Raw genomic sequence first — 19,560 nt, 5'->3', positions numbered from 1 at the left:
GTGCTTTATTTGCACTCATTGTGTTCCACACTCATAAACTCTTCATATTTTCCCTGTCAAGCCCCTCTTGACTTCATTTTTCTTCCTACCCAGCCTTACCAACCATCTGAGTACTACACTCACTAGGACCCCAGATTGCTTTGTCCCTTAATTCATCCATCAATCAGGCTTTTCTTGACATTCCCTACCCTTTGCATATTACCTTACAATCTGATAGTTACCCCATAAATACTTAATGGAAGGAAGGAGAGAGGGAGAGAAGATTCTTTGGTTTTGTGGTAATGTGCTGAAAATTTCTTGTGGAAATCTGTTACGTTTGCCGCTTGAAAGCATTACAAATTCATGTTGTTGATGATCAGCCGTGCCCTCATTCCTGCTGCCCAGTGTTTTTATTTCTCTGCATCTGTCCTATTATTGGGATATCCGTCCCAATATCCTCATTGCAGGTCATTTCCACTCCTCAAAACCATCAGTTCCATCATCTATCATCATCTGTAGCTTCATTACTATAATTAGGTCATCTCAGTTTCTTTTTCTGGAGTCTCTTTCACCCAAGGATTTTTTTTGTATCTTCACTTACTCTTTTTCCCCCCTTTTGGTCCTTCTTCAAAAAAAATGGGAGAGAGACTGTGTGTGTGTGTGTGTGTGTGTGTGTGTGTAGACATAGGCAACTTTCAAAAGTTAACCCCTCTCTTTATACTTAATTCCTACTACTGTCCTCCCTGATCATCTGTTCAGCTATGCCCGCCCTTAGTGATCAGCACTGGTTTCCTAATTGTTGGTATTCTTTTCTCAGTCTCCTGATCTATGGCATGACATTTTGGATGCTATAGATAATCTAGAAATTCTTGCTTGATGACACCATTCTCCCTCAGATGTCTTATCTTCTTACAACCCTGCAGTGTAGGTGTCCCTCAAATGTCTGCCGCTTTGCTCTATACTTACACCTCACTAGTGATTCTCAAATGTTAGTGACTGTAAGAATCACCAAAGATTCTTGTTTAAAATATAGGTTTCTAGATCCTGCCCTTAGAGATTGTGACTAAGTAGGTCTGGAATGAAACCCATGAATCTGCATTTTTAACTCCCTCTTCCTGTGACTCTAATAAAAGTGATGTATGACCACACTTGGAAAAAAAATCATCCTCTCCAGTCCTGAGTATTCTGTGACTTATGAGTAGATAGTCCATCACATCCAAGCTGATTATTCTGAAATATTTAATGTCCTACTCAAGAATTTTGTCTTACCTATTATTTTTCCTTTTATTTTGTTAATATCTCCTTATTACCATACTTTGATAATCTCAGGATCAGAGCAGGACTGATAATCAACTAGCATGCACTTGCTTTTGGTTATTAAAATAAGAAAATATTTGGGGGTGCCAGGGTGGCTTAGTTGGTCAAGTGTCCAGCTCTTGGTTTCATTCCAGGTCATGATCTCCTCGCGTCCTGGGAACAAGCCCTGCATTGGGCTCCACACTCAGTAGAGTCTACTTGTCCCTCTCCTTCCCGCCCACCCTGCCACCCCCCACTACTTGCCCTTGTTCCCATGTGCTCTTTCTCTCTCTCAAATAAATAAATAAAATCTTTTAAAAAATAAACAAGAAAGTATTTGTGAGAATACTGTACATAGCTGTTGTCCTAAGTCCCTGCATGTCATTTCTGTCTGTCTGGTGCCTCCTAAAATCCCCCAGATCTCCTCACCATCTACCAACAAAGAAGTAATACCTGGGATTACAGAGTTTCTCCATGCACCTGCTCCAGTGCAAAGCTGGCATCTTAATTGGTTGAATTGTATCAGTTAAATATCACTCCTGTTAAATATGATGAGATTATTAACCACTGAGCCACAGGATAAGAAAGTGGTTTTAATGGGAAGGATGGTAAGTTCAGGATATAAGATGAATTATGTGCAGTAGAGTTAAACCTGGTAAAAGTTGGATGGAGTGGCCTGCAGCAAGTCCAAGATCACAAAAGCTATGCTTTCTAAATTTTTGACTGATTATCAGAATCTGAGACTAGCCTTGAGAAATTCTGATTCATTGGAACTGGGCTGGGACCCAGAAATCACTGTTTTTTAACTGTTTTCACCAGTGATCTGATGATTTAACTAGATTTGACAACTGCTCCTATAGGTTGAGAACACAGAGAATTAGTACCAAAGTGTTGCACCATATTGGACCTCAAATAGGCATTTTACATTCCAAGGTACAATCAAAAAGATTAGATAAGGATATGTGGAATTTTCTTCAAAAACTACCACCTACTAGAAAGTATCACTTGTATATATCTTATGCACAGAAACTAATTCAATGTTAAATTCTATTCAACAGAATGCATTTTGTCCCTGGCAAGAGCTCCATTTCTAGGAGTTTCTTTAAAAATAAACTCTACAAGGAAAAAAATCCCACATTTAGTAGAAACACAACAAAATGTGGTCACCTTTATATACTTTTTTTTTTAATTTTAAGAGAAAATATATTATTTTAGATTATCATCCAAGAGTTAATTAAAATTTGAGTTGAAATATATAATTATACTTTAATCAGGTGTTGCGTTTCTCTGAATCATATGCACAATTTATTGAAACAAAGGCGGAATAACAATTCTATAAAATGTTGTGTCATGGGTTTACTCCTGAGTCATTTATTACGTATATGATTCTTGAGTCACTAATTACTAAGGCTTTCCTATAAGGAAAAGATTACTAACAATAGGCAAAGTGAGTGATTGTGTAACTTTTTGAATACTAATTATTATAGTTACAGAAAGACTTTTGTAAGCCATGTTGGAGGAATTAAATTCTGTCGAATTATAATTATTTCAAAAATAGATATTAGCATCACTTTTCATTGACAAACATCTATTTTTCATGAGGAATTAAATTTGGAGATTTAAAAGCTTAACAAATTCATAAAGAAATATGTTCTTAAAACTGACAGCACTGTAGTTGTTCTTAATGTCCAGAAAGGGAAGAGTTTGTAGGCTATATATTAGAGATACCTTTTGAAAGTAAGGCTTCTGGGGCCCTTAATTTTGTTTATAATAGTAAAACCTAACCTGTGTAATTGCTGTGATGAAAAAAGTGGAACTAAAATAATTAAGACTAATGACTGCTGTTATACTTTTTATGCAACTGAATTTAGATCTGATAAGTTTCAAACATAGCTCATTCTAGGCTACAGCTAACTACAATTTGTAATGCCCTTAGTGCTTCCCTGATGTTGCTCACCAGCCCCCGGCCCCACCCCCCCATCCCTCTCCGGACTATTCCGCACTTTGAAACACAAAGCAACTTGTCAGTTCAGTTTATTCAGTTAAGGTCAGTTCCGTGAAAACAAAGTCGAGGCAATTGTTTGATTTAATTGACTAGTGAAACTGGTTATACAGGTAAGTAGAACTTAGTTTTATTTTTGTCCAGCTGCATATTTGAATGTTCATAAAATAACTAAGTAGACTAAGTAATAAGATTCCAGTGACATTGTAATAGATTTAAAAGAATGACTACCAAAGGAAGGAAAAAGGACACTAAAACCCAAACTATAGAAAATATTCATGGTATTTTTTTTTCTTTATAGCTTTGCTTTACTGTAATGAATCATGTCCAAAAAATGAAGTCGTCTTTTCTTTCACTATTCATTTCCTTTTCTTTGAGGAATTTTTTTTTCCCTGTGCTAATGTAACCAAAAGGAAATTTTCTAATATAATTCATTTGAGCTATTTAAATAACTTTTACAAAGTAGTCCTCAATCTGCAAGCAGATATTCTCTGACAGCTAGCTGGTCAACCACTTTGACTTTTTCTCCCTTACCCACTTGGATCTCATGGCTGATCATTTTAACGATGATTGTTTCTGCCTTAGATTCTTTCTGCCTTCCACTGTACCTTCCACTGTACCCATATTACTCTTCTCTAAACCTTCAGCTTCTAAGCTGCTAGTCACTCATTTCTTTTATGTGAATAGAAAACCAAAATATTGCAATACTAAAACAAATTATATGTTTAAATCTTAATAAAAAATATAAATCCTGTAAATATAATTCACTTGAGAAAAAAATATAAATCATTTCTTGTCCCAGAAAAAGAGCAAATCTTTAGGGACTATGAAGGAAAGAGGAAAAAATATTTAAATATATAAAGGGCTAGAATTTTATTATCAAAGAACATTTAAAGTCATAACGTAGGAATTTTATAGTATTTTTGTTCTATGTAATAAAATACTCTCTTCCCCATACCTCACACTTATAATAGATATCCACCACTTTTGTAGTCATTGTTCAGTTTTTGCATATCCAACTTTAGAATACTTTTTCTGGAACTCATTAGGTACCAAATATGGGCCTGCTGATAGTGACAGTGCTGTGTTTAGTCCTCTACTAACCTATGTTTTACATTTGCTTAGGAAAACAGCAAACACAATAAACAAAAAAACTAAGATTGGTTGGATATATAAGTTAATTAAGTCCTTAAGGAAAGAATTTTGGTCTTCATATATCAAGTGCATTACATAGTCCTTAACCTTAGTGCAACTTCTGTCTGAAAAAAAATTCACAAAGAAAACATTAAAGAAAAATAATTAATTTTGAAGTCTGTTGCAATATTATACTAGTCAAAAATGGATAACGTCCTAAATGTTTATTACTATAAGCAATGTAATTATGGTACATTAGCTTCCTAGACAGTTTTGTAACCATTAAAATCATAAATTAAGGTACTCTGAGAGCTTGGAAAAATAATTATATTAGGTAAAGGCATAATATAAAATTGTGTATAATATACTAGCAATGAGCAATCCAAAAGGAAATTAAGAAAACAATTCCACTTATGATAGCATCAAAAAGTATGAAATGTTTAGGAATAAATTTATCAAATAGAAGAAAGATTTGTACACTGCAAACTACAAAATATTGCTGAAGAAATTCAGAAAGACCTAATAAATGGAAAGATATCCCATGTTCATGGATTAGAAGACTTAATATTGTTAAGATGACAATACTGCCCAAAACAGTTTAAAGCTTCCATGCACTCCCTATCAGAATCCCAAGAGCATTTTTTTGCAAAAAATAAAAAAACTCAGCCTAAAATTCAGATACAATCTCAAGGGACCCTGAATGGCTAAAACAATCTCGAAAAAGAAAAAGTTAGAGAATTCACACTTCCAAATTCTAAAATTTACTACAAAGATAGTCAAAACAATGATGTACTAGCAAAAGAATAGGTAGAGAAGACAGAGTAAAATAGAGTCTGGAAGTAAACCTTCACATCTACAGTAAATGATTTTTCAACAAGATTGCTAAGACCATTCAATGAAAAAAAGTCTTTTGGACAAATGGTGATGGTAAAACTGGATTATCTCCATGTAAGACATTGAAATTGAACCCATACCTTATACTATATACAAAAAATAATTCCAAGTGGATCAAAGACCTAAATTTCAGAGCTAGGAAAATAAAACTCATAGAAGAAAACATTGGAGAAAATCTTCATGATCTTGGGTTTGGCAATTGTTTCTTAAAAAGGACCTCAAAAGTATAGAGAACAAATGAAAAAATAGGTAAGTTGGACTTCATCAAAATTAAAGACTTTTGTGATCAAAAGATAGAAGAGAGTAAAAAGAGAACCCACAGAATGAGAGAAAGTATTTACAAATCATATCTCTAATAAGAGTTTAATATCCAGAATGTAAAAGAACTACTCAACAAAAAAAAAAGCAGACAACCTAATTAAAATATAGGCAAAGGACTTACAGATATTTCTACAAAGAAGATATACTACAGCCAATAGCCAGTAGGCACATGAAATAACAGTATTGGTGAGGATGTGGAGAAAGTAGAACCAAGTGCATTGTTAATAGGAATGTAAAATGATGCAGCCACTGTAGAAAACAGTTGACAGTTCCTCAAAAAGTTAAATATAGAAAAAATGTTTTTTTAATTTTTTAAAAAGCTAAATGTAAATTACCATATGACTTGACAGTTTCACTCCACTCCTTTGGGCAGATACCCAAAGGAATTGAAAATGGAAACTCAAACATATTTATTTATACACCACTATTTGTAGCAACATCACTTACAATAGCCAAAAAGTGAAAACCACCCAAATATTCATCAAGAGATGAATAAATAAACAAATGCGCTATAAACACACAGTGGAATATTATATAGCTATAGAAAGGGATAAAGTTCTGATACATGGTACACCATGGATGAATCTTAAAAACAGTACATTGGTGAAATAAGCAGACACAAAATAACAAATATTATATGATTCCCTTTATATATCTAGAATAGGCAAATTCATACAGATAGGTAGTAGAATAGAGATTTCCAGTAGCTTGGCGGGGGAGGGGGGTGTTTTTACTTAATGGATACTTCTGTTAGGATTGATAAAAAATATTCCAGAAATAGATACTAGTGATGCTTCCACAACATCGTGAATGTACTTAATGGCCTCTGAGTGTTAACCTGTAAAATCGTTAACATTGTAAATTTTATATTATTTATATTTTAACTACAATTTTTTTTAAATGTCATTATACATAATGATTTAGCTACAATTCACCAATTTTACAAAGATAGAGAGGTACATGGGTGGCTCAGTCAGTTAATAGTCTGCCTTCAGCTCAAGTCATGATCCCAGAGTCCTGGGATCAAGCCCCACATACCTGGCTCCTTGCTCAGCAGGGAGCTTGTTCTCTCTCTTTCTCTGTCAAATAAATAAAATCTTAAAAAAAAAATAAAAAAAGGAAAGAAATATGAAGACATGAGGAAAATGGTAAATTGTAATGTCTTTATGTTATTTTGAATAGAAATAAAGCTCAAAAGATTTTTATTCTTAGCTAATGGATACTTATTAAAAGGAGATAGGGCAGCCCAGGTGGCTCAGTGGTTTAGCACACACCTGAGTGGCTCAGTGGTTGAGCGTCTGCCTTCAGCCCAGGGCCTGATCCTGGAGATCTGGGATCGAGTCCCACGTCGGGCTCCCTGCATGGAGCCTGCTTCTCCCTCTGCCTGTGTCTCTGCCTCTGTGTGTGTGTGTGTGTGTGTGTGTGTGTGTGTGTGTGTGTGATGAATAAATAAATAAAATCTTTAAAAAATTAAAAAAATAAAAGGAGATAAAATTCTTGTTACATATCTTCCCACACCAACAAATGGCAAAACAGGTAACCCATCCCTAAAACTCATATTTTATTTAAAATTTTTTCTTTCCTATTTATGTATTACTTGTTATTATAAAGAATACTTATATTGGTTAGTAATTTTTAAACTTTCAAAGTTACACAGGAAAAGCTTTTCTGAGTAATTGATGTAAGGGAGTTTGGGTGTACTGTATCTATGCTACAGTGTAAAATTTTTAAGGTTTTCATGAAATCTGTTTTTCTTTAGCTTGACAGGGCCAATTCTCTGTTAAACCAGACTCAGCAACCTTACAGATATCTCATTGAATCAGTGCGTCAAAGAGATTCTAAGATTGATTCGCTGAAGGAGTGTATTACACAACTTGAGAAAGATGTCAGGTAAATCATCTATATAAATCTTTTATTCGAATAATAAAGGCAATGTAAAGAACTTAATTCATGAATTAAGTTTGTAGATTGTGAAGAAAAAGAATTTAAATATAAACATGGTCTTAAATGTAATTTATCTTAGAGAAACTAGGTCACATCACATTAGGTGTTCACCTTCCACCTTATGATCGGAAGTCTTAGCCTGGAAATAACAATGCTACTTAATAATAAAGCACTTTACCCACCCTAGGACATAAGCAGCTCTCCTGTCCTTGTTTCCCTTGATTTCATTAACAGAATGGGCCCAAACTCGCTCCCCAGAGATCAAGACCTGAGCTGAGATCAAGAGCCAGACACTTAACCAACTGAGCCACCCAGGCATCCCAAAAATAACTTTCTTTTAAGATTTATTTTTTTGAGAGAGAACGTGGGGGAAAGGAGGTGCAGAAGGAGGATACATCAGGATCATTTAGGGGACTTTGTAGGAAGTATAAATTCCTGGGCCCTCTTTACAGAGATAATTTGTTTGTTTGTTTGTTTTTTAAGATTTATTTATTTATTTGAGAGAGAGTGACCTTAAAGACTTGCTCCATTTAATAATCATTCAAATTCTTTACCTGTTCATCTGTATAATCATTTTAGTCTTTTTAAGTTGAGGTAAAAGAATAGTGTTATACAGAAAGAAATTTTAACTCCTGGATGGTTAGTTATTATTGGATTTTAAGATTGTTGGAATAATTTAAATAAATTATTAACTGATTCATAAATGGAGAAGCAGAGAATTATATGGGAATAGAAATTGTAAAATGAAGGAATTGGAAAACAGTGAGGATAAAATAGTTATTAAATGCAGATTTCCTAAGTTATATAGCCAAAAGTATAAAACCACTGGTAGTTACTCTAACATATGAGTAGGTGTTCTTTTTGATGAATCAGAATAATTCTTGTTTCTACCCCACCAAAGTAATTGGTCCAAAACTTTACTCCTGATCTTTAATTGCAGGATGATATGATAAAATAATTTTAAATCACATTTATGCTTTAAAATGTCAATATAAATAACTATTTCTGGATTGATTTAAGTAATTCTTATGTAAATTGCTATTGGGAACAATAGAAATTATGTTTTATCACTCACTGGGCACTTGGTTATCTTAAGGAAAGTGAGGAAAGAACTCTAAATAGAACTTTTTCTTCTTATGTTATATATTTCTTCCTATATTCTTTTTGAAGTTTTGTATAGAATCTCCTTTTACCTTTTTAATCTTGGAGTGGGAACATAAAAGTCCTATGGAAAAATTACCTTTCACAGTCACCTTTAAATAAGTTTATTTGAATATTTATTTTACTAAAAATTAAGAGCTGAAAGTATTTAATATAGAGGAAAAAAATAGCTATAGAAGGAAACTATTAATACGAACAAGTTCAGCCCTAGAGAAATTAAACAACTTGCTATCTAAAAGCAAGTTGGGTCAAAATTTGAATCCAGATCTGTCTGCTTTCTGATTCTATACTCTTCACCATTAACATTATTAACACCATTAACACCATAACATGTTATACAGCCTCCCTATGTTCTGTTCTGAATAAGGGATAATTTTTCATTAATATAATTAAGGGAGAGAAGCAAAAAATAAATAAAATAGTATAGAAGAGTGATTAAAGGTGGAGCTTTCATGAATTGATCATTGTTGAAGCCAGGTGATGGATACGTGTGGCTTTGTTATATTTTCTCTCTTCTTTCCAAATATTCCAAATAAAGTTGTTTTGTTTTGTTTTGTTTTTAATTTATTTATGATAGTCACACACAGAGAGAGAGAGAGGCAGAGACACAGGCAGAGGGAGAAGCAGGCTCCATGCACCGGGAACCCGAGTGGGATTTGATCCCGGGTCTCCAGGATCGCGCCCTGGGCCAAAGGCAGGCGCCAAACCGCTGCGCCACCCAGGGATCCCAATAAAGTTGTTTTTAAAAAATATTTTTAAAAGGGAGTATAGGCTCTATAGATACGTCGCATGGGTTCAAATCTAGTTCAGTACTTAGTTTTGAATTGGAACCAATCAATTAAACAAACTCTCTAAACCTCCATTGTCCTTGGGATGCCTGAGTAGTTCAGTCGATTAAGCATCTACTTTAGGCTCAGGTCATGTTACCAGAGCGATGGTTGAGCTCCAAGTCCTCCTCCCCCAAGTTGCTCTCCCTGGCTTCTCCCTCTCTCTTTGCCCCTCCCCCTTCCTCCCCCTCCCCCTGCTTGTGTTCTCTCTCACTCTCTTTCAAATAAATAAACAAAATCTTTTTTAAAAATTTTAAAATTAAAAAAATAAACCTCCACTGGCCAGTAGAACTTTCTGTAATAGTAAAAATACTCCATATGTGCACTGTCCAGTATGGTAGCCACTACCCATATGAAGAACTAATTTTTTTATTTTAATTAAATAAATTTTAATTTTAATTGCCACCTGTGGCCAGTTAATGGCTGTGTTATTGGACATGACACCAATTAGTAATCATAGAAACTATGTCAATTATGAAATTAACTATAAAAATATTTTTGTGCTAAAATCTGAGTCCCTTAAAGCTGTCTATGTTTCATAAATTTACTGTATAAATATTTTAATAAATTCTGAACTAGTATTTCATAGGACATGAAACTTGCTCCTAATTGAAACAGCTACCTTCTAATGTGAAAAATTAAGATGCTTTCAGCAGTTTAAATATGGCCCTTGAGATGCTGTTAAATGTGCCCCCATGACATGAATAAACTACCATAAAAAACAGCCCAGTCAGTAAGTCTGACCCAGCAGTCTGTCCACCATCACTATTATTCTGAGCTGATGACATTTTACATGTAGGGGAATTATCCTGGGCTCTGAATGCACATCACCCTGGTTTCTTTGTCATGGCAAATGTGCCTGTAAAATAGAGATATTAGCATGAACTCAAGGGTTAGATGGAAAAATTAAATGAAAGAACATATATAAAGCTTCTGGCACGAGAAGCTCAGTAAATATTACTTCCCTTCCTTTTGTCCTTCATTAATTTGAAATCTAAACATCAAATAACCCATTCAAAATGATTACTTAAAAAGGCCTATTCCTTTTTGCTAGCTGTTGATTTTAATTGGAAGGAATATTTACATGAATTGGTTATTTTTTAAGCTGAAGTATAGTTGACATGCCATATTAATTTCAGGTGTACAACAGAGGGATTAAACATTTATATATGTTATGAAATGCTTACCATGGTATAGTTACCATCTGTCACCGTACAAACTTATAACAGTGTTATTGACTGTATTCCCCATGCTGTACCTTTCATCCCCATGATGTATTTATTTTATAGCTGGAAGTTTGAACAACTTAATCCCCTTCACCTATTTTGTCCAAACTCCAGCCCCCTCCCCTCTGGCAACCACTAGCTGTTTTTATTAATCTTTCTGTTTTGTTTTGTTCGTTTGTTTTGTTCTGTAGATTCCACATGTAAGTGAAATCCTGCAGAATTTGTCATTCTATGACATTTCATTTAGTATAATGCCCTCTAGGTTCATCCATGTTATTGCAAATGGCAAGATTTCATTCTTTTTTATAGGAGACTAATATTCCCGTGTGTGTGTGTGTGTGTGTGCGCGTGTGTGTGTACACTACATCTTCTTTTTCTTTTTTTTTTTTTTAATTTATGATAGTCACACAGGGAGAGAGAGAGAGGCAGAGACACAGGCAGAGGGAGAAGCAGGCTCCATGCACCAGGGAGCCCGACGTGGGATTCGATCCCGGGTCTCCAGGATCGCGCCCCGGGCCAAAGGCAGGCGCCAAACCGCTGCGCCACCCAGGGATCCCTACATCTTCTTTATTCATCCATCCATAGTTGCCTTTTTGTTTTGTTGCTGATTTCCTTTGCTATCTCAAAGCTTTTTAGTTTGATATCATCCCAGTTATTTATGTCTATTTTTGCTGCCCTTACCTGAGGTGATAGATCCAAAAAACTAATCACTAAGACCAATGTCCAGGAGTTTATTGCCTATGTTTTCTTTTAGGGTTTTATGGTCTTAGTTAAATGGCTTCTTTTTAAAATATGTCTCTAGCTTATACAATAAAACTCTTTAAGGAACTGAATAATTTTATCATTTTCTTAGAAAATGAAACAGTGCCACTATACCACACCCACAGCTTGCAAATCTAGCTATTTATATTCAATGTCTAGAAAGGTTAGAGTAAATATGTACTAAAATGAAATGATAATAAACACATTAAAAGCTAACATTTGAGATATCACTATTAACTACTTTAAATTCCCCTATCATTAAAGTAATAATCCATTCTAAAAGTAGTACTGTTAAACTCTCCTCTACCAAACCACAGGAGACAATCTGGGTTATATAGTTTGATCTATGGCTCAGAACTGAAGGAAGCATGGAAAGAGAATAATTAGCATAAATTTCTTTTCCCCATTGTCAATTCTCAGTTTATTCTTAACCAGTAGTTTAAGAAGAAAAGACTACTTAGCCTTGTAAGGCTAAGCCAAGGTATATTGATCCAGGAAGTTAAAGAACAGTATATCAGGAATATGTTTTCATATAGCAGGTGACACAGAGCCATAAACATGAATTTCTGAGTAATAATTAACAGTGAATTGAACAGTTATGGGTGTAATATACCATTCATGAAAGATGTGCTTATAAGGAGATTTGTTTTGTAGTTGCTTGAGTCACGCATGGGAGCTTTGTATTTTTAAGGTAAATTTTCACCACTGTTATGAAATGTGTCTTATAGAAACTAAACTTTGATTGAGTAATTACATACATAGAAGAATACAGAGTATAATAATCATTATATTCAGTTTTAGAGACCCATGTGTTGAAGATAGTCTCCCTTGTGGTTTAAGAGTATATTATACAGAAGGCTGAGACTTTGAAAATATATACCCAAATATCATCAGAGGAGTCTGTACTGTTTGTGATAAACCCACGTCTTGCAGGTAGAACACAGTTGCTCTGTGAACCAATTTACCCACTTTTTATTCTATATTAAATAGTTATTTTTGCTATTTAAATATGGAATAGGGCAGCCCAGGTGGCTCAGCGGTTTAGTGCCACTTTCAGCCCAGACAGGGCCTGATCCTGGGGACCCGGGATTGAGTCCCATGTCGGGCTCCCTGCATGGAGCCTGTTTCTCTCTCTGCCTGTGTCTCTGCCTCTCTCTCTCTCTCTCTCTCTCTCTCATGAATAAATAAATAAAATCTTAAAATAAATAAATAAATATGGAATACTTTCAGGATGCCTGGGTGGCTCAGTGGTTGAGCATCTGCCTTTGGCTCGGGGTGTGATCCTGGAGTCCTGGGATGGAGTCCCACATTGGCTTCCTGCATGGAACATGCTTCTCCCTCTGCCTGTGTGGCTGTGTGTGTGTGTGTGTGTGTGTGTGTGTGTGTGTGTGTGTGTGTCTTTCATGAATGAATAAATAAATCTTAAATAAAATAAATTTTTTTTAAATTGGAATACTTCCTTTATTCTGGAAAAAAATTAAACACTACACATAAAGCATTTCTAACAAATTATCCAGGTAAAATCCTTGGTTACATCAACGTTCCATTCCTAATGCATACATTTTATTTAAGGGCCTGTTGGTATTTGAGAGAAAGAGTGTGGGTGTGTGTTCATTTGTGTGTTTGTGTGTATGTACTGCTTGTGTTTGTTTATATAGTATGTGTATGTAACATACATGAACATTAACATATACATGCATATGAGCATTAACACATTTCTGTTCCTCGAAAAATCCTATTCCAATGTTACTGGATGTTTAATTTTGAAAAATATTTCATATTCAAGATGATTCTAGCTAAAGATAGATTTGAATTCTATAGTTACAGAAACATCTGATCTTTACCATGCTTTGGAGGACTCTGGCAGAATGTAGCACTCAGTTACCTTTATATCATTTAGTTCTTTTCAACTCCAAGGCTCTGTAGGATCTCTGATGCCTAATTCTGAATTCTTCTGCTGAGCATCTAAGCTGTGTGGCATTTAATTACTGTTTTTCTGTGATACATGTTTTTCATCTCAATTAGTAATACCATGTAGCATGTATGTTGCATTTTATACGTTCAATTCTTTATTTAATCATTATTAGGTAATTCATATATCCCTTTGACATACATGAGTATTGTTTTCCACTTTTACAGATGTGAAAACTGAGGCTTAGTAGGGTGGTGTGTGTTGTGCTTTTATACCACACACTTGAGTCAGTGGCACAGTTGGAAACAGAAGTCAAAATTGCATCTTATCTTTCTCTCAGAGGACAAACTATGGTGCTTCCTTGGGGAAGTTCAGTTACTAGGAAAAAGGAGAATGTGAGTTTTTCCCTCTTAAGTGCTTGGAATTACCAGTTTTTTCAGATCACCCACTACTATTCCTTGAATAGTAAAAAAAACTTGTGACTAATATTTTAAAAATTGGTGGCTTTCCATTTTCTTAAAGGATAATCTTACCTATCCAGCAAAATAATTCTAATTTTACCCTCACAGATTTTGTTTTGATATTTATGAAATTATGTTGTTTTAATTCATTGTTGCTTTTCTTAATTCTTGATGTGGTGCTGAGTAGATTCATTTCAGTGGCTTTCAAAGAGCATTTCATTTAATAATTCCAATTAATTTTTATACATTGAATAATAAAACTCCAGAAAATACAGAAAAGACCTCAAATATTTATCTTTTAAAATATTAATATGTTCTACTTAGGCTTCTCACCCTTTCCAATCAGAAGATAGATTTTATCAAAGGCAAATTCACAATGCAAAATTAGAAATTAAAGATTGAACTAAGAATTTGGGGACAAAAATTGTTTTCCCAAATTTAGCACAAACTGAATATCTCATTCATTTATCTAGCTTAGTTACATGTACCTGGTAATTTAGTGTGTGGTAAATTTTTAAATGTTACTTTTAGTTCTAAGGGTAAATGTTTTAATTTGATTTCCTGTGTCTTGAGTTTTAATATCTTGCCCAAACATACTTTTTACCTTTATATAAATCCCATTTCATCTTTTCTACATTTCAGGAGTGAGTAGTCCTCTTTAAAATACTAATTTTATGCTCCTACTAGGCAGGAAAGAATTCTCTGAAAGCATCTCATCTATACTGCCAAATGATCATTAAAAGAAAAAGTCTTCTTAGAAAATAGTTAGCTGTTGATTAAATCAAACATTATAGTGGCTGATCTGATATCTTTATGGACTATAAATTTAATTTCTCTTTAATTCAGGCCATCAGCTTTGTCTTTAGCCTTTTGCTATTTACTGTTTCTTAGTTAAATTTATGCCAATATGATGGCTTTAAACCTTGATCGGCTTTTTTTTTTTCAGCAATTTAAATAAAGAAAAGTCAGCTTTACTACAGATGAAGAATCAAATGGCATTAGATTTAGAACAACTTCTAAATCATCGTGAGGTACTTTTTCCATTTTGTCATAATTTTTACTTTATGCTTTTTCAGAGTCCATGTTGCATTAAGATTGCTGGATTCCAGTTGTCCATGTACATTAATGATTTCTCATGTTTATGTCTCACTGTGATCTGGTCCTTTATATTGAACATGTGATATACTTTATTATTCTTTATGAATTAATGATACTTTATTCTTTGGGTTAATTCTTATTCTTGGAATGCCCCTTCTTGTTGACCTCTTTTGCCTGTTCAGTCTCTGTCATTGGATTTCCCCATTATTTAATAATTATGTTTTACCTCTCTATCGCACTAGACAGTAAATTTCTTTAGTGTACTTTGTCTTATTCATCACTGTATTGCCTGTATACTATATGTATGCCAAGAGCCCATAAAATATTTTTTGTTGTTCTTCTCCAAAACTCTTAGAGCTAATATAAATTCCTCATTTTATAAAAGGAGAAAGGAGTTTCAAGTGGCTTGTCCAAAGCCAGTTAATAACTAAGAGATAACCCCATTTTTCTTATTTTTTTGAGTCAGATGTATTGAAATGCAATATACATACAGTAAAATTCATGCCCTGTTTACTATACATTTCTGTGATTTTTGGCTAATACACCCACTTGTGTAACCATCACCATAGACAATATATAAAATAGTTTCATCACTTCAGAAAATACCTTCATGCCCCTTTTATATTGACCCTTTCTCCACCTACAGTCCTCCCAACTACTGATCCGTTTTCTATCCCTGTAGTTTTGCCTTTTCCGGCAAAAGGTATTCCATTTTCCCAGAATGTTGTATAAATGAAATGATCAGTCTTTTCAGACTAACTTTTTTCATTTACTATAAAAAAAGATTCATCCATGTTGTTGCAAATATTAGTCATTTATTCCTTTTTGTTGCTGAGGAATATTCTATTGTATGGACATACCAGAGTTTGTTAATCCATTTACCAGTTGATGGACATTTGAGTTGTTTTCATTTGGAGGCGTCTATAAGTAATAACGATGCTATAAATGATCATGTATGTGTTTTGGTAAATGTAAGTTTCCCTTTCTCTTGGTATATACCCCAGGAGCAGGATTTCTGGGTCTTTTGGAAAGTGTATGTTTGACCTTATAAGCAACTGCCAAACTATTTTCCAAAGTGACTGTACCTTTTGCATTCCCATCAGCAACGAATAAGTGTTCCAGTTGCTCTGCATCCTCTCCAACAGTTGGTATTGTGAAGCCTAGTTTTTTAATCCAGTGCATTTTTTCCACTGAACTATCAGTGCCTTGTCTTGGCCATGTTTTTACCATTTTGTTATCCTAACAGAGAAAGAAATGCTCAAAACAGATGATTGGTTTATGAGTATGCTGAAGACATTGTTTCCTTGTCTGGGAAAGACATAACAGATATTTGGGAAGAAATTATTGGAAGGATATTATTGAGAGAGATGAACTGGGGAATATTCCTGGAAGCAGTTCAAAGCAGTTCCCTAGAAATGGTGTCAAGGGAATTGCAGGATTTTCTCTGTCTTAGAAATGGCCTTTGGAGTAGTTCTCTAATAGGTATATTTTCCATCATGGGTGAAAGGAATAAGGCGTCCCTGACTAGATTTCAGAGGTGACTTTTGCATAGGTAACTAGATCTACCAACAGGTTGTACAGAGTAGGAAGAGTTTCTCTAAAAATATTTATTCTTTTTTCTGACTTCCAGGCCTTATCTGTTACCACTTGTGTTCTAAGATTCCACCTTCAAATAATTGTTCTTCACTGTGGAAGAAGCCTGATTCATTCACTATGTGGATTTTCACAAATGTTTAAAAAATTGAATATTTAGGAAATAATAACGCAGGGGTGCTTGGGTGGCTCAGTTGGTTAGGTCTCCAACTCTTGATTTATGCTCAGCGTATGAGATTCAGCCTTGCATCAGTCTCCATGTTCAACATGAAGCCTGCATAAGATTCTCTTTCTCACTCTTCCTCTGCCCCTCCCCACTTCACTCATGTGCACACACTCTCTCGAGCACGTGCTCTCTCAGAGAGATGCAGATATCCATTCAGCCATACCAACTTTTTTTCATAAAGCTTCATACAAGTATTCTTTTGGAATGACAATTCTCATTTGTTTTTAGAAGATTATACTAGACCATGAAAAATATGTGAACAACTTTATGTATTTTGTACATCCTGCTCGGGATCACATTATTCATGAATCCAAATAAAAATTAAAAGTTCTATTTAGTGGGTTGAGATTTGTATAAGTTTACAAGGAAATATGTTTAAACATAGAAATTAAATACTAGCAAGATGAAACTACACTATGGCATCAGTGAAATTTGCATGGATTCATATCTAATTGTCAGTTAATTTTCATGCATTCAGTAGTATCTTCATTTTGACAATTATATTTTAATAATCCAACACTGTGATTTTTCTTAATGCCAGACATCTAAAGAAAAGAAGCTTTTTTCTTTTCAAAGCAAAATGAAAATTAAAGTTTAATAAAGCAAACTTGATACAAATTTTTCATTTTTTTTGGCAGCCCAGGTGGCTCAGCGGTTTGGCGCTGCCTTCGGCCTGGGGCATGATCCTAGGGACCTAGGATCGAGTCCCAAGTTGGGCTCCTTGCATGGGGCCTGCTTCTCCCTCTGCCTGCATCTGTGCTTCTGACTCTGTGTGTGTCTCTCATGAATGGATGAATAAAATCTTTAAAAAATTTTTTTTCATTTTTTTTCCAAGAAACCATGTAATGCCAACTTAAAGTGTGTAGATGCAAAATCAAGTGTAAAAACTGCTTAGTTGAGAGAACAGCAGGTAACCCAAGGGTAATGCTTGACTATCCACTTAAAAATTTACCTGATAAAACAGAGAGTCAGGGCACCTGGGTGGCTTAGTCAGTTAAGGATCTGACTTTTGCTCAGGGCATGATCTCAGAGTTCTGGGACTGAGCCCTGCATCGGGTGCTGCACTCAGCAGGGAGTCGGCTTGTCCCTCTGCCCCTCCCCACCACTCATTTTCTCTTTCTCTCTCTCTCTCTCTCTCTCTCTCTCTCTCTCTCCCCCCCCCCCCCTTCTGAAACACTTTTTAAAGGCCAGGGAATGCCTGCGTGGCTCAGTGGTTGAGTATCTGCCTTTGACTCAGGTTGTGATTCCCGGGGTCCCGAGATCGAGTCCCACGTCAGGCTCCCTGCGAGGAGCCTGCTTCTCCCTCTGCCTGTGTCTCTGCCTGTGTATCTGTCTCTGTCTCCGTGTCTCTCATGAATAAATAAATAAAATCTTTTTAAAAAAATATTTTTTTTAAGGGGGATATACCTGGATGGCTTAGTCAGTTAAGTGTCTGCCTTTGGCTCCATGATCCCAGGTCCTGGGATTGAGCTCTGCCTTGTCTCCCTGCTCAGCAGGAAGCCTACTTCTCTCTCTCCCTGTACCCCACCCCCTACTTGTGCGCTCACTCTCTTTCTTTCAAATAAATAAAATCTTAAAAAAAAAAAACAGAGTCTGCGGGATTGATTTATCCATTTTATGGCTCTGAGAGTCAAGTACTTAAAATAACCAATAAATAACAGTCGGATAAGAATACCTCTGATAAATAGAATTTTTTTGAAAGTGAAAAATCAGGGCTGAGACTAAGGTGAGGCAAGCAAGGCACGTAGGGCACAAAATGTAGGAGGTGCCCACTCTCATAGTCATGCACAGTACACGTGAGAGCTTGTCCCACACTAGGCAGGACCCTGGGAAAATTGTCTAATATGAGTCACTGCTTTAATCAGCTAAATTTTCTGAGTTTATATCCATATGTGATCAAATGCACATTTTAAATTTTTCACTGGACACCTCTGGTCTAACTTTTTAAGTAGTGTCAATTAGTTCCAATAAGACTTTCTAGATGGTCACGTAATATGAAATAAGAACATCCACTCATTTACATAGTTATCAAGTATGTGTTAAATAAAAAAGAAAACAGATGAGATTATTCTAGGTTGACAATTCTAGGACATTGGGGCATGACCATAAAGGGTTTTTATTTTCTATATTAATGTTAGATCTAAAGTATTTTTTTTAAGATTGTATTTATTTATTCATGAGAGACACAGAGAGAGAGGTAGAGACATAGGCAGAGGAAGAAGCAGGCTCCCTGTGGGAAGCCCGATGTGGGACTTGATCCTGGGATTCCAGTATCACACCCTGAGCCCTGAGCGGAAGGCAGATGCTCAACCAATGAGCCACCCAGGCGTCCCAGATCAAAATTATTTGCTTTAAAAATTCCTAAGCTAAATGTCACAGAGTTAAATCTCATTGTCCCCACTTTTACAGATGAATCTGAGGCTGATAAGAGTTAAGGAACTCAACCATGATTATATATTTACTGTCAAAACTAAAAGCAAATACTTTTTTTTTTTCTGAAACAAAAGTTTATGATCTTTTCCTTAGTCCCATTTAGACAAAAATCTCATGATGAATTACTGCTTGCATTAGTTCCAGGAAAATTTTTTCCTCCGTAGATGAAGTTATATTCTTTCTTTTTGTCAGAAAGTGAAAACTATGTAATTTAATGTGTTTCCTTTTTGTCTTAGTTGCCAAAAAACTCAGAGCTGAATATCTTATCCAGGTGTTATAATCTCTCTTTTT

General features: G+C 35.0%; 1 protein-coding gene across 10 annotated transcripts in view; it reads left to right on the top strand.

The window, feature by feature from the left end:
* The window catches only part of PIBF1 (progesterone immunomodulatory binding factor 1), a 197,489-nt gene that overhangs the window by 154,074 nt on the left and 23,855 nt on the right, over window positions 1-19,560 (top strand). For 4 of the 10 annotated variants that reach the window (XM_072782813.1, XM_072782814.1, XM_072782816.1 and 1 more), the window contains 2 exons: window positions 7,386-7,516; window positions 14,866-14,950. The exons of 1 other annotated variant lie outside the window; for it this stretch is intronic. In XM_072782813.1, coding sequence (XP_072638914.1) covers window positions 7,386-7,516; window positions 14,866-14,950 — 216 coding nt within the window. Of the gene's footprint in view, window positions 1-7,385; window positions 7,517-13,685; window positions 13,845-14,865; window positions 14,951-16,647; window positions 16,854-19,560 lie in introns of those variants that run through there. 5 more of the 10 variants (XM_072782817.1, XR_012009977.1, XM_072782821.1 and 2 more) reach the window with 5 other exon arrangements.

Source organism: Canis lupus, chromosome 17, assembly GCF_048164855.1.
Source record: "Canis lupus baileyi chromosome 17, mCanLup2.hap1, whole genome shotgun sequence".
Classification (NCBI taxonomy): domain Eukaryota; kingdom Metazoa; phylum Chordata; class Mammalia; order Carnivora; family Canidae; genus Canis; species Canis lupus.
This window is presented reverse-complemented; position numbering and strand designations above follow the sequence as displayed.